At 34.0% G+C, this 13071-nt stretch overlaps 1 protein-coding gene across 3 annotated transcripts in view; it reads right to left on the bottom strand.

The window, feature by feature from the left end:
• sox5 (SRY-box transcription factor 5) overlaps positions 1 to 13071 on the bottom strand; it is a 234673-nt gene that overhangs the window by 21353 nt on the left and 200249 nt on the right. For all 3 annotated transcript variants that reach the window (XM_039761581.1, XM_039761582.1, XM_039761583.1), the window contains 2 exons: positions 11172 to 11343; positions 5565 to 5737 (listed from right to left, as the gene is read on the bottom strand). In XM_039761581.1, the coding sequence (XP_039617515.1) occupies positions 5565 to 5737; positions 11172 to 11343 (345 nt within the window). The remainder of the gene's footprint in view (positions 1 to 5564; positions 5738 to 11171; positions 11344 to 13071) is intronic.

Raw genomic sequence — 13071 nt, 5'->3', positions numbered from 1 at the left:
ATCTAATTCCTGGATGTGGGTGATTGACTCTGTGGGACATGTCTTCAGGAGAAAGCTGTACTGAACTGACGGGTACAAATCTGCCACTACAGTTTAATATATTGTTTAATGGTTAACAAATCTCAGTAGTCTAAACTCCGGAATCCATTTAATATAAATCTTTGGATAGACATCATCTGCCACCAGGCAATATAACTGTTATGTGGCTTTGTAATTTTGTTTTTGTTTTTATGGAGAGAGAGGCATTAAGATTAGGATTGATTAAGTGTATTGAGATTCATACTAATAAACATTTCCATGACCAATGCTCAGAAACTTTCTGTCCATAATATTTATGGCTTTATTAAAATAAATGTTTTTATACTTGTAGAATTTAAGAGGCATAAACCCCTCTGTTCAAAATAGAGATATCAAATGATATTTGTTTTTCACTCATTTATTAGTTTTAGAAGAATACATTACAATAAGTATAGTACAGAACTTTGTGCATATAATAAATATTATAATATTTCATATCAAATTTAAATTCAACTTCTACACCATCCCTAACCCATCTGGTGGGCTATGAAATCAAATTACCATTATGTAGTTGCCCTTTAAACATACTGAAGCATCTTCAGGGTTAACAGAGGCCCAGCATGCTTACTTAAGGTCAGCATTAATAAATTATTGACAAATTCTAGAGAAGCTTTGGACAATTCCTGGAATAAAAAAGTTGATTTTTTCATATCTTAAGTGGAAGAGGACATGAATTCTTTACTATGTTATAATCTGATTTTTTTGGATATGACTTTTTATAATGAATTCTTTTCCATATATTGTTAAATGCGTAATAATAATTTGCCATAGATGGATACAGATTCCTTCATATTTAGTTATGTACAATTATAGTGCTTTAAAAATTAATTTCCCTAAGGTGTAGATAACTATATGTTTCAAAGATGTTAATTTCAGTGGTTTATATAAATTGAAAATACTTTATTGCTAATTTAGCAATCCTAACATTAAACAAGTATTACTACTGTTTGTAACAGCTCTGGTTTTCTTTTGTTTTGATGCTTTGGGAATCTAAAATGTTTTAATGACAGTTTTTGAATAAATGATTTTTTACCTGTCCATCTACGGTATCTTCTAAATCTAATACAGATTCACTGGCATTACAACGTCTGTCTGAAATGAGAACTGGCTCTAGGTGACTCCCTGTTGAAAAAACAGGTGCCTTTATTATATTCGGTAGACTGTACCTAACTTTCATTTGTAATAGTGGAAAGTGAATACATCATATTTGAAGCAAATATTTTGCTCTTAATCTGTCCTACCCAGTCAGAAATCTTTTTTTTCAATTTTCTTCCTTTTTAATATAGATGGTGTGTGTGTTCAAATCACAATGTGGTTTGTATGTATATATATATATATATATATATATATATATATATATATATATATATATATATATATATATATACTAGCTGTCCCTGCATAGTAGTGAAACAGGACAAACTTTAAAAATTAATAAACAAACAGGTATTGCTAGCTAAGTAGAGACAAGGTACACTCCAAAACTCAGAGGTACACTGACTGGAACAGAGGCTGGCTAATGAGTGAGGAGGGCCCTGCCCGGCTCCCCACTCCTGACATCACGCTTTCCCCTCCCCTCGGACTGCAGCCTCTGTCTCGGATTAGCGTGAATATATCATTCCTGCAAGTGAACTATGATACTTAGCGCGATGATTGAAGTCACAAAATCAATCAGAATGTTCAAGCAAATTATAGAAAAAAAACAGATTTAAATCCATTAAATAGTTCTCTCGTTTGCTAGATAAGTGGAGGTAAGGTGCATACCCCGAGGCTGGCATATGAGTGAGGAGGGCCCTGCCCCGCCCCCCTCCCCTCAGCACACTGCGTTTCTCTCAGATTCGTGCAAATAAATTGGTACCACAAGCTAACTATGATACTTAGTGAGATGAGAGATGTCGCAAAATCAACCAGAATGTTCAAGCAAATTACAGAAAAAAACCCCAATCTAAATCTTGTAAGTAGGTCTCTTGTGAAAAGCGGACAGACATACAGACAGACATACATTGGATTTTATATATAGAGAGATAAATATAAATATATATATATATATATATATATATATTTGTTTACCTATCTACCTACCTATTCATTATTGTTCTTTATTGAGACTTTGTAAAATGCCAAATTTCCCCTTCAGGGACAACCAAAGGTCAATCAAATTCTATCTAGGAAAGGGGTGTTGCATCTTTTCCTTTTGAGTAATGTTTAACTTTATGCTCACATGAACTCAAGCAGACATTGTTGAAATTCAAAGATACCGCACTGACAATGAATCTGGTATCAGTGCAAAATATCTTGGAAAGTACTTCTGTCCCTGTAACTTTTCACACAGTACCCCAAATTTTAATGTTAATGTATTTCAAATTTTCACCTCAAATTTTAATTTCAATGTATTTCAAATTTAAATATAATTTCAAGAATGTGCATAGTATTATTCTTCAGGACTACTGGTGTAATACCTGCAATAACCTTCATTTCCAGGATTACCAAGTAATCTTATTCATGTTTTAAAAGAAATTGTACCCTTTGAAATGTACATAATGTAAAAGCACATGTACATTCATTAACAAAGAGTCAGTACAGGAATGCCAATAAATAATACACTAAATGAACAAAAGTTAGGGAGGTGAGGGAAATTAAATGATACCTAGTCTGAAGTGTGCTTATTGATTACTGCTTCGTAAGCAATCAGGATTTCAATTTTGATTGTACACTGTTTCCCAATGTGGGTCATGATTAGAAACAAGCCTTGAATATTAGTGTCAAGATGCTATCATTTGTCATCATCTTCCAAAGGCAATCCACTCACATTATCACCAAAGAGAGTGACCCATCTGTCTGGCATATTGGAGATTGTGAAGCACTTGAATTGCTTAGGTGATTTCAAACCTCGGCACAGCCAGCCAGCTGTGCTGGCATGCCGATGGCTGATCCTTGGAAGCCGGAGATCAACACATTAGCGCACTGGTATACAGCGTTCACTGTGTCTGCTTTATCTAAACCATTTTGACATTCATTTGAAGCTAAGAGTGTGAGAGGGCTCATTCATACAGAGATTTATGTGCCTAGTTTATATTTATTGCACTCAATAAAAAGGCAGATTTAAAGCACATTTACATGGCAAATGCAAGCATCTCACTAATTTTCATTTCAGACCCCTATCTTTTTTTTAAATATATATTCTGTTTTCCAGCACCACAGTTGCATTTACAACTTAATTATACAATTAGAATACATCACAAAATTATAGCATCTTTAAAAACACACTTTAAATTGTCCCCTCCATTAGACTGTGACCTGCTGTAAACTATAAAGCTATAATGAAATGGGTTATTTTATCCCGTGTAATGGTATTAAATTATACTTCTGAAACAATTTGCAGAATTTAAATGTATCTAAAAAGCTAATAAACTGGCATTGTGCATTTATATTGTTATTACTTTTTTTCTGTAAGCAAAATATTCAGTAAAAATGATGCCGTACTGCAGAATGCAAGCAAGTTAAGACTTCTTCCAGGTAACTGTCAACAAAGCATTTACTGCATGGAAGACATGTATTTCAGCTCTTTTGCAAGTCAGTGATGGATAACCACAGTTTATACACATATTTTCTCAGATTCAGGTATGACAGATAACATCATTTTGTTCTCTCTAGTTTAATCGGGGCTATTGCTATGGTAGGATTTTAAGCAACCCATGAATCCATCCATCCATCCATTATCCAACCCGCTATATCCTAAGACAGGGTCACGGGGGTCTCCTGGAGCCAATCCCAGCCAACACAGGGAGCAAGGCAGGAACAAATTCCGGGGAGAGCGCCAGCCCACTGCAGATTTTATGCAACAATTAGAGTAAATACACATTTTCCACATTTTCTATGAGAAAATAAAATGACATTAGTGTAGATCTGGCCAACAAACCAATAAGAATTTTAGCCTAAAGTTTTTATTTATCTTTTTCCATTATAGCATGGCTTTTGAAACCCAAATATAGAGTTGTCAACTTTTTTGGTAGCTATTGTGGGTTTGTATCAGCTTTTTCAATAATTGGGTTAACAATAAATCATAAACTGTGTCACTCTGTAACAATTGCTTAGTACTCAATTTTAACAACATCAGAAAAATTGTAAATGTTATTCAAAATTCTGGGTAGACAGCAGCTTTTTAGGAACTTTGCTTAACTTTTGCCTGCTTTACTAAATAACAGAAAAGTATCAGCAGAGTGAGTGGACAATGTAATTCATTATTCATAACAATACTCGCAGTACTTTTTTCTGAGCTGTATGTAATTTCCATTTCCTTGATAAGCTGCAGTGACCGTGATGTTAGCTTAGGACATCACTCCAATCTTATTTCAACCTTGCTCTGTTTCAGCTGATTAAGGGTCAAAGAACTGAAACTCTGCTTTGATTCTTCAACATTCTGTTTTATCATCTTCAAAGCTTATAAACCTAAAAAAGCAGTGTCATGTGTTAGAGAAACAGCTGATCTGCATTAAAGAAGATTAAGTTGCAGTGCTAGAGCTGAGAGCTTGGATTATTTTAATGTACCTCCATCAGCATACATGCAGTCAGGACAATTACCGCCATTAGACATGAATGACTGATTTGTAACCACAGCTAAAGAGAGTAGAGCGGGCTGGGCCCTTCATGAAAATGAATTTCCATGCCATCAAAGACATTTTAATGGGCTTCCCGATCAAACCACAAGGCCTGCCTTGCAAGTACATAAAACTCAAAATGAAGTCTTCCTGTCCAAAAGGATTTGGTCGGTTGTCGCCTGATAATTCCCTGCTTGGCTTCAAGAAAGAGAAATGCAAAAAAAAAAAAAAAATACTACAGGCTCATCATTCTGCTAAACAGGAAACATTTTGGGAGGAGTTTATGGTTATTGCTGAACACCATCAATATGGATTCTGAAAGCTTCTTTAAAACTGCTGTATCCAACTGCTGACTTTAGTGTGCTTAACGAAAAACAGCAATGTAACCAAGCTTCTGAGAAGCAGTCTGAGTCATTTTTCATTACGGTTTTGATGAGTGTTAAAAGTCTTTTCCACTCAGAGAGGAAAAAGGACTTTCTTCTTGGAGCAATCCTTGAAGAAAGCCTAAATAGTTGAGTGAATTTTACTCCACTGTATTACCTTTTCTTACTTTCAATCTCAAAATTTTTACAGACTGTAAATGTGTCTTAAAGCACTTAAAGCCCCTTACACCTCATTTTTTAAACATTCCTTGTGACTGCATATTATCATAATTGTCTTCGGTATAGGCACTAGAAAGAAAACAGTGTTTTTGCACCATAAATAAACAAACCTTTTCACTTGTTTTCATTTTTGTTCGAAACAAAACATATAAATATATGTTACTTCATTTATTTTCTCAGTGCACAAAACAATAAAAACACTTATCTCTACAACAATATTACTGCTTTTCAGGATTTAAATAAAACATTGAAAACAGGTTGTACTCTTGTGAAGGACATCACTGACCTTTTCTGTTCTGCTGTTGTTTAGCCCCAGACTGTTCACAACGGCCACCTTTGCATCCAGCACTTGTTGCTCTTTCCTGAGCTGTTCTTTAATTTGTCTGGCTTCCTGGAATGCTTTGGTGACAGTGTCATGGTCATTTATATAACCCCCAGATGTGATAGAAGAAAGAAGGTCTGAAACAAGCCAAAGAGAAATACAAAATGATTTTTTAGATATTTAACATATATAAGTCCACATGGACTACTACAGTGTAGTTATTCTTACTCAGTAAGTTTTTTTGATTTGAGATACTGAGTTATTAACACAGCAAAGGGCATACTTTGTTCTGTTGTTGTTCTTTTTAGCTCAGGAACAGCCACAGAGAACAAGAGCAATACCACCCTTCCATTTACTCCACAATTGTTTGTGTTCTACAAAGAAAATAAACCAATTAAACAAAATGTATATATTCACGTCTTTGCCAGTCATAAAACAACAAGAAAGGAGGTCTTGGAAAAGACATACTACAGAAAATCAGCTTGCTGTACAGAAAGTCAATTATCAGTCAGCAATATAATGTTTCTTTTTTTCCTTTCAGTATCTTACATGCTATTTAAAATGTATACTTCTATTATATTATTAAGTACATGTAATGTAAAATCAATCAATCGTACATTTCTCTGTCATACAAGATGCCATCTGTGGGGATTACAGTTTGACACTGCATTCCACTTCAGTATAAAATCCCAGTGTATTTACTTAGATATGTTTCTTATAGAATATGATATGAACCACCAAATCAGGCATGCTCGCTTGTATAAAAGAATATGTGTAGCACAGTGGTCTACAGAGAGGCAAAGCACAAAATCCTGAATGCTGGTAGGCTTTGATATCAATATGACTTGCAATTTATACTTTGTGCTTACTGCCTCTGTACATATTGCCCATATGCTTTTGTAAATATGCTCAGATAACTCTCTATCTTGTGTCTCTGCTAATTCTCAAATTTTCTTTACGAAAAGCTTCATGGGTATCTCAGCTTTGTCCATTTGTGTGGAAGGTTTCATAAGTGTCAATATACTGCAGTACCTAGGACATATTTTGTGAATAAAACTGTCGACATTTTTAACAGTCATGCAGTAATGTAATTTGAAGTACACAGGGCTGAGTTTTCCCTTTGTCTTGCTAGGACATGCTTTTCTTCAGTGTTATTCATCATGGTGGTGTTACTATTTTCTTGCTTTGAGCAAAAGAAAGGTGCCTTACAAATAAAATGTGCTACTGCTACTGCAAGTGTGAAGGCTATAGGAGATTGTAATGAAAGATTGAAAAAATGCAAGACAAAAGCTGGACCAATGGAAGTTACTACTGGGAGACATCAATGCTAACACTAGAAAGTTGGGAGATTTGAACCAATAATGATTTTAACAAATTATGGAATAATGGAAAGAAATTGGACTGTAAATTAGACTTTTAGACTTTGCATGATTCTTCATTTTGAACAGTGGGGGTGCTTTTTAAAGTATGCTGAAACATAAGACCATCAGAAGCAGAGAAGAGCATATAAAAAAAGCTTCTGGTAAGGTACTCTGGGACTGGATAGTCATCTATGAAGTGCAGATTGATGGGGTGTGTACATGGATGAAGAAATGATTTCAACACATAAAACATCAAGCTGTAGTTAGAATATATTTGCTTTGAATCTGCTGATGTCAAAGGTTTGAAGTCAAAATATTTATCTAAAAAATAACAAACATAGTCTTGTGATTTATGTAAAGTTGGTTCTTCTATTGTGCCTGATAATGCTGAGAAGGTAACTGGCATTCTAACAACCAATACTGCAGTAACTAGTTTGAGAAGATGACTGAAGGAATGCAGTGAAAAAAATGATTTAGTTCATTTTCTGTTAGCAAAGAAATGAAGAATAGTATGCTTTGTATGACATAGTTTACACCTGTTAAATCTCAGGCATGATAATTTGAATGTAAAATGTTGGCTAAATAAACATGGAAAAGAATTATATTCAATCATTGCTGTTTATTAATTTGAATAGTGGCTTTCATATATTTATGTCCAAAGCATCTGTTTTAAAAAGCAATGGTACTACACATTTTTTTTAACTATCTGGGTTTAAATCTAACAAAGACCTCAGGAAGCTTATAGCTCTTAATCTGTTGTAATCTACTAGTAAATGCCATCTCAGGCCAGATTAATCTTTCAGATTTGTAATGACACAGGAGTAAACTGTTGCAAAAAATTCAGAGTGAACAAATCTGCTCATGCAAAAGCTATATTTTAAAAAATAATGCACATAATATAGTTTTCATTCAGATTACATTATAAAGAAATCGCATAATAGGTACAGTACCACTATACCCATTTATAACATACTATAAGAAGTGTAGGTGAAGTATAACATGGTAGTCCTTTGTATCAAGTTTCTTACTTTTGTTTTGCCATTATAGTTTCACAGGTGCTGTATCATGTGCAATGTATACTATAAAAACCAGCATGAAATGCCAGTCCATCACACACCCACTAAGTCAGTTGTATTTAACATACATTTGTATGAGGAATTTTGAATATAGATATATGAGGACACAACTGTACACATGCAATTAAGAATTTCACTATATACTACACACATGAAAGAAGAACTGCTACTACTTCTACTACTACTATTACTACTACTAGAAAGAGGAGTTTCCTTTCTCATTACATGACCTGGGACATCTTTAAAGGAAACACTCCAGGGAAACAGTCCTGGAACCTACCCAGGAATGAAGTTTATTGAAGATGGCCCAAGGTGTATTTTGTGGAAATACACACACCTTTGCTCATTTATCTAGGGCAGAGCTTGCTTAAAAATATGTTACACGTACTTGAACTAAACTGTTTTAGTTAAATTACAGAGGCCACCTCTGCTAACTATTGAAGTCCAAGGACTCTGGATAAATATTTTCTGCTTTCTTTTTCAATTGCTTGAAAACAACAATTTTAAAATTAAAACTGGTGAACAAAAAGCAGAATAATGCAGAATTGTGGACATTTATAATCAGTTATGTAATTGATAAAAAATAATTTTAAAATTGATAATAAAGGAAGATAAGGCGAAACAAGTGTATTCTCTGAAGTTGGACTAGAACGTCTAATGTAAATTAATAAATTAGCTGGGATTTAAGGCTGTTAAAAAAGAGACCAAGACTCACATACTGCTTGCTAGCAGTTCTTTTCAATACATGTAAACTATAGCAGGCAGGCTGTATGAAAGCTAGACCTGCAACAGAAGCAAGTTAATGTCTTTCAGGGGTATGGGGCTTAATCTAACTCAATATTCACTCACAGATGGAAGGATTGTAGGACAGACGGTAGACACTAATTGCATACAAAATGAACGGCTTGCTTCAACATGTTCCATGAGATTCCAACAAACTTTACACCCTAATCCATTTTTTAGAACAAAAAACATCTGGCCCATAAATCCACTAATCTGCCAAAACATGCTATTAAATCCTATGATTTGTTGAAAAACACAGAGATTAAAGAAAGGAAGTCTAAAATGGCTAACTGCTGTGTTGGGAAGGGGCTGTTATTAATGCTCTTTCTTTGTCTACAACATGAAAGTGCATTTCTTTAAGAGCCTTGTCTAATCTCATCAGATGACACATCCTGCTTGCAAAGCAAGGGTTTTGTTTTCATTCTGCTCTCTAATTGGCAATATATGCTTAACAGAACAACCTCTTTACTTTAAAGAAAGTGAAAGTTTTCCACATTTAAAAATATGCAAATGATGACCCGAAAAAAATGAAGATACAGAATAAGTGGTTTCCGGTATCTGATCCTGTTAACTTCCTGTAGATCATCTGTTTATTTTAAAGCAGAGGAGGACAATTTAAGTGTCATAAACTGTATTTTTATTTGTGCATACGATTTGTGCATGATGTTCTTGTTGATTATTGAAATTGCTTAGAAAAAGGTTTTTATGCGATTTGTGAGTATACCTATGTAAATATTGTATTGATTATACATAACTGTCAACCCATTATACAGTAGTAAGTATAGAGAAACATATTGAACCTTTATTAAATGAAAGGCACCATAAAAAGTAAGAACTGAATTTACTCCACATTCCCAAGTTTGGACAACTAACAACTCAAGTGAGAGAGTGTGTGAGAGTGTGAGAATTATGCCCAGTGATGGACTGGTGTCTCATCTGAAGTTGTAGAGTACCTTTTGTCTAATACTGCTAGAATGGACTTAGGCCCTTCAGATCCCTGCAATGGAATATGAAAAAAAGAACAGATGAATGGAGGGTTAGGTTGATCATTATCAACCAGTGTTTTCCAAAGTCATTTTTTTGCTTTATAATGTTTCTTAGCCTTCGATGAATTAGTTCAACTGATACAAAACGGTTTAACAGATTTAAGTACAACAAAGGTGCTAGTGTTACATACATTTTATATATACCATTTTTATGCAAACTCATTCATCCACACTGCATAATCCTCTTCAGTGCAGTAGTTAGTGCTGCTACCTTACAGATGTAGAAGACTGGGTTCATATCTATATCCAGTAACTTTCAATGTATATGCTGTAGACTCTCGCCCATATCTGAGTGAATTATTTCTCTGGGCATACCAGCTTGCCTACCCACATCCTAAAAATGCAGGTTGGACTGATTTGTGATTCTTAAATTACCCTGTATTTATAAATGGTACCCAGTTTGACATTGACTCCTGACATGTGCAAAAGTGCCACCGTTAGGCTCCAGCCAACCATGACCAGAAATCTGTAATAAGTGAGTTAGAAAATTGAAGGTTAGCCAGATACTTTTGTTATGTTTTAAAAAACCAGTGTTAGGTGTACCAAGATAGTTATAATGAGGTACATACCTGCTGCAGCAGGTGAACTCACCTCTTTTGCTTTGAGTTTTGATGCTAAATCCAGCAATAATATTTAAATTTTCCTATTTTTAATAAGGTTTACTCAGTATAGCGGCTTAATCTATAACAGTCATTCAATTTTTATATCTTTTCAAAACTTTTCATTAATAATTTTCTATTTGTGCTTTATGTAGTTCATATGAAGTAGTAAAAGGAGCAAAATAACTTCTGAAAACTTACATAATAATAAAGCTTTCATAAAATCAACAGATAACATCCAAGGAAGTCTTCAAACATAATTAAATATACTTTGTAATTTTAATACTGTAATAGTGTATCATTTAAATATGGAATAAATGAATGACATAAGGTAGTGCCATTATTGTAATGTTTACAATAATTACTTTTATATTTTCCACAATTCAGATTCACAATATATTTGTACTCACATTATTGAATGTTTAATAGCTATAATTGTTTGTTTGTATTTTTTATTTTTTTGAGTGACAATGACTTCACCTCATTTCTACTTCAGACCTTCTATAGCCCTTCTTGTTATGCTATATTTAAAATCAGTGCTTTTATGAAATGAAACAGAAAGCTTGAACATCCTGCCATCCATAATGTTCCATATTATTTTCTAAACAATTTTTAAATGATCAATTCAAACAATTTAGCTAAGATATCAAAATTAAAATATAAATGATTATCAGGCCTTCAGTTTTAATGAAAGTCTACAACATACCTATAGAGGAGACCCTGGAAGGCGGGCTGGCAAGAGTAGCTGAAATTCCATGCTTTAAAGACCCAGGATTCATTTTCAATCCAGGAATCTGAGGGGATGTCGGAGATGTTGGTGATTTGCTGTCTGACTGCTTCGGTTTAGATGAGAGATTCAGTGGCTGTGCACCCTCATCCTAAAACAGAAATCAGGGTTTCAGATTTAAAGTGCTGTATATGTTAATCATTGAACACATTTATAACTGGTACAAAGGCTCTGAATTTTATATGGTATACTAACTGTTCCTTGTGTGGTTAGTATAAATGCAACTATGCTGTTACATATTACATACAGAGTACAAACTGTTTGGACTGCTGAAAAGAGTATACATTCCATTACTGTACATATTTACCTTATTACTATGCATCAGTTTGACATATATATATATGTATATATATATATATATATATATATATATATATATATATATATATATATATGATATAACAATGTGCAATTTTGAAGAAACGACGTACAATACACTTTATTCATCTATGAGATTTCCAAATACAACAGCTAAAGGTTCCAAAACCACGGCTTTGTTATTCTGTTTCAGCATCATTGCAGGTGGCAAATGTTTATCGAGATTATTCAGAATGTAAATCATGTCACGTGGGTATAGCCGTAATCCTTATACTGAATATAAACAGTGCTCCAAAAATAAACTGTCAGAAAGTTCACTGCATCCAGCATACACATGTTTACACAAATGAAGTAAACAAAGCACAGAAAAGCAGGAACCATGTGTCATTTTTCTATTGATGTTCTTTTGCCTCACAAGAGTACAACAGAGATACACAAATAGAGTGCCTCTCAATTTTACATTAAGGTTCAGTTTCAGAATTGGATGACATTCACTGGACCACACTGGTTGGCCTCTGTTGTAGGCTATTTAGTTTGTTAAAGTGGCAGCCGTCACCTTTACAGGTGTCTAGTGTGATCCTTGTTACAGTATGCGATTCTCAGCACCCAGATTTTTATCAATTTTAATTGTATTTGTTCTTATTAAGCAGGTGATGAGCATTAAGTTCCTAAATATGAATCAAAATCCTAATTAGCAATAAATGTATATTTTAAGAGTATTGCAATGAATTGGAATCCTACCAAAGGTAAGATTCAATCTTGTGACTTCTGCTGCCAGCTTAAACACTGGCTGTTCTTGAAGCTGACCAGGAAGAAACTGATTTGAAAATGCAAAAATGAGATGACTTCTAAGAGGAATGAAAATCAGATAAACCACAACTTGCAGAAGCTGGATGAAGATTATAACATTACAGTTCTTTTTTTAATTATTTGTATGCTTAGATCTTCAACCTCCACAAAAAGATAAGCAAAAAATAAATAAAGCATGTAAAAAATGCAATATACAGTGGAACAGTAATGTATATTGGTCGTTGTACTTAATGGTGTCTTACTGTAACTAGCATAAGCAGCCTAAGAAAAATAGAAAATAAATATTCTTCTTTGGATTGAAATCTCATGCACTATAAGAAGAAGAAGGGAACAAGGCAAAATAAATTGGCAGCTCCTTCATAAACACACATTGTGAAGTTATCAGGAGCGATAATAAAAGCACAGAGAGGTACAGGCAGTTGTGAAACATGTTTTATAAATTAATCATGCTGCTGATATTATCCCTGTTGATTAAATAATTGCATTAAATTAAGCAGGGATGTTCACATGACAGGATGGCTGAATTAGATAATGCTCATCTGCAGTCAGCACCAACATACACACACACACACACACTCCCTCTCTGATTAAAGAAAACACAATTAGTCTACTGTGAAGAAGGAGAAGAAAGGTTTCTAGATAGTACCATTTCTGCAAGAAGAGTATACTGTATTAGGAACACATCCTGAAG

Source organism: Polypterus senegalus, chromosome 8, assembly GCF_016835505.1.
Source record: "Polypterus senegalus isolate Bchr_013 chromosome 8, ASM1683550v1, whole genome shotgun sequence".
In the NCBI taxonomy this organism is placed as follows: Eukaryota; Metazoa; Chordata; class Cladistia; order Polypteriformes; family Polypteridae; genus Polypterus; species Polypterus senegalus.
The sequence above is the reverse complement of the archived record's forward strand: the minus strand, read 5'-3'. Positions and strand labels throughout refer to the sequence as shown.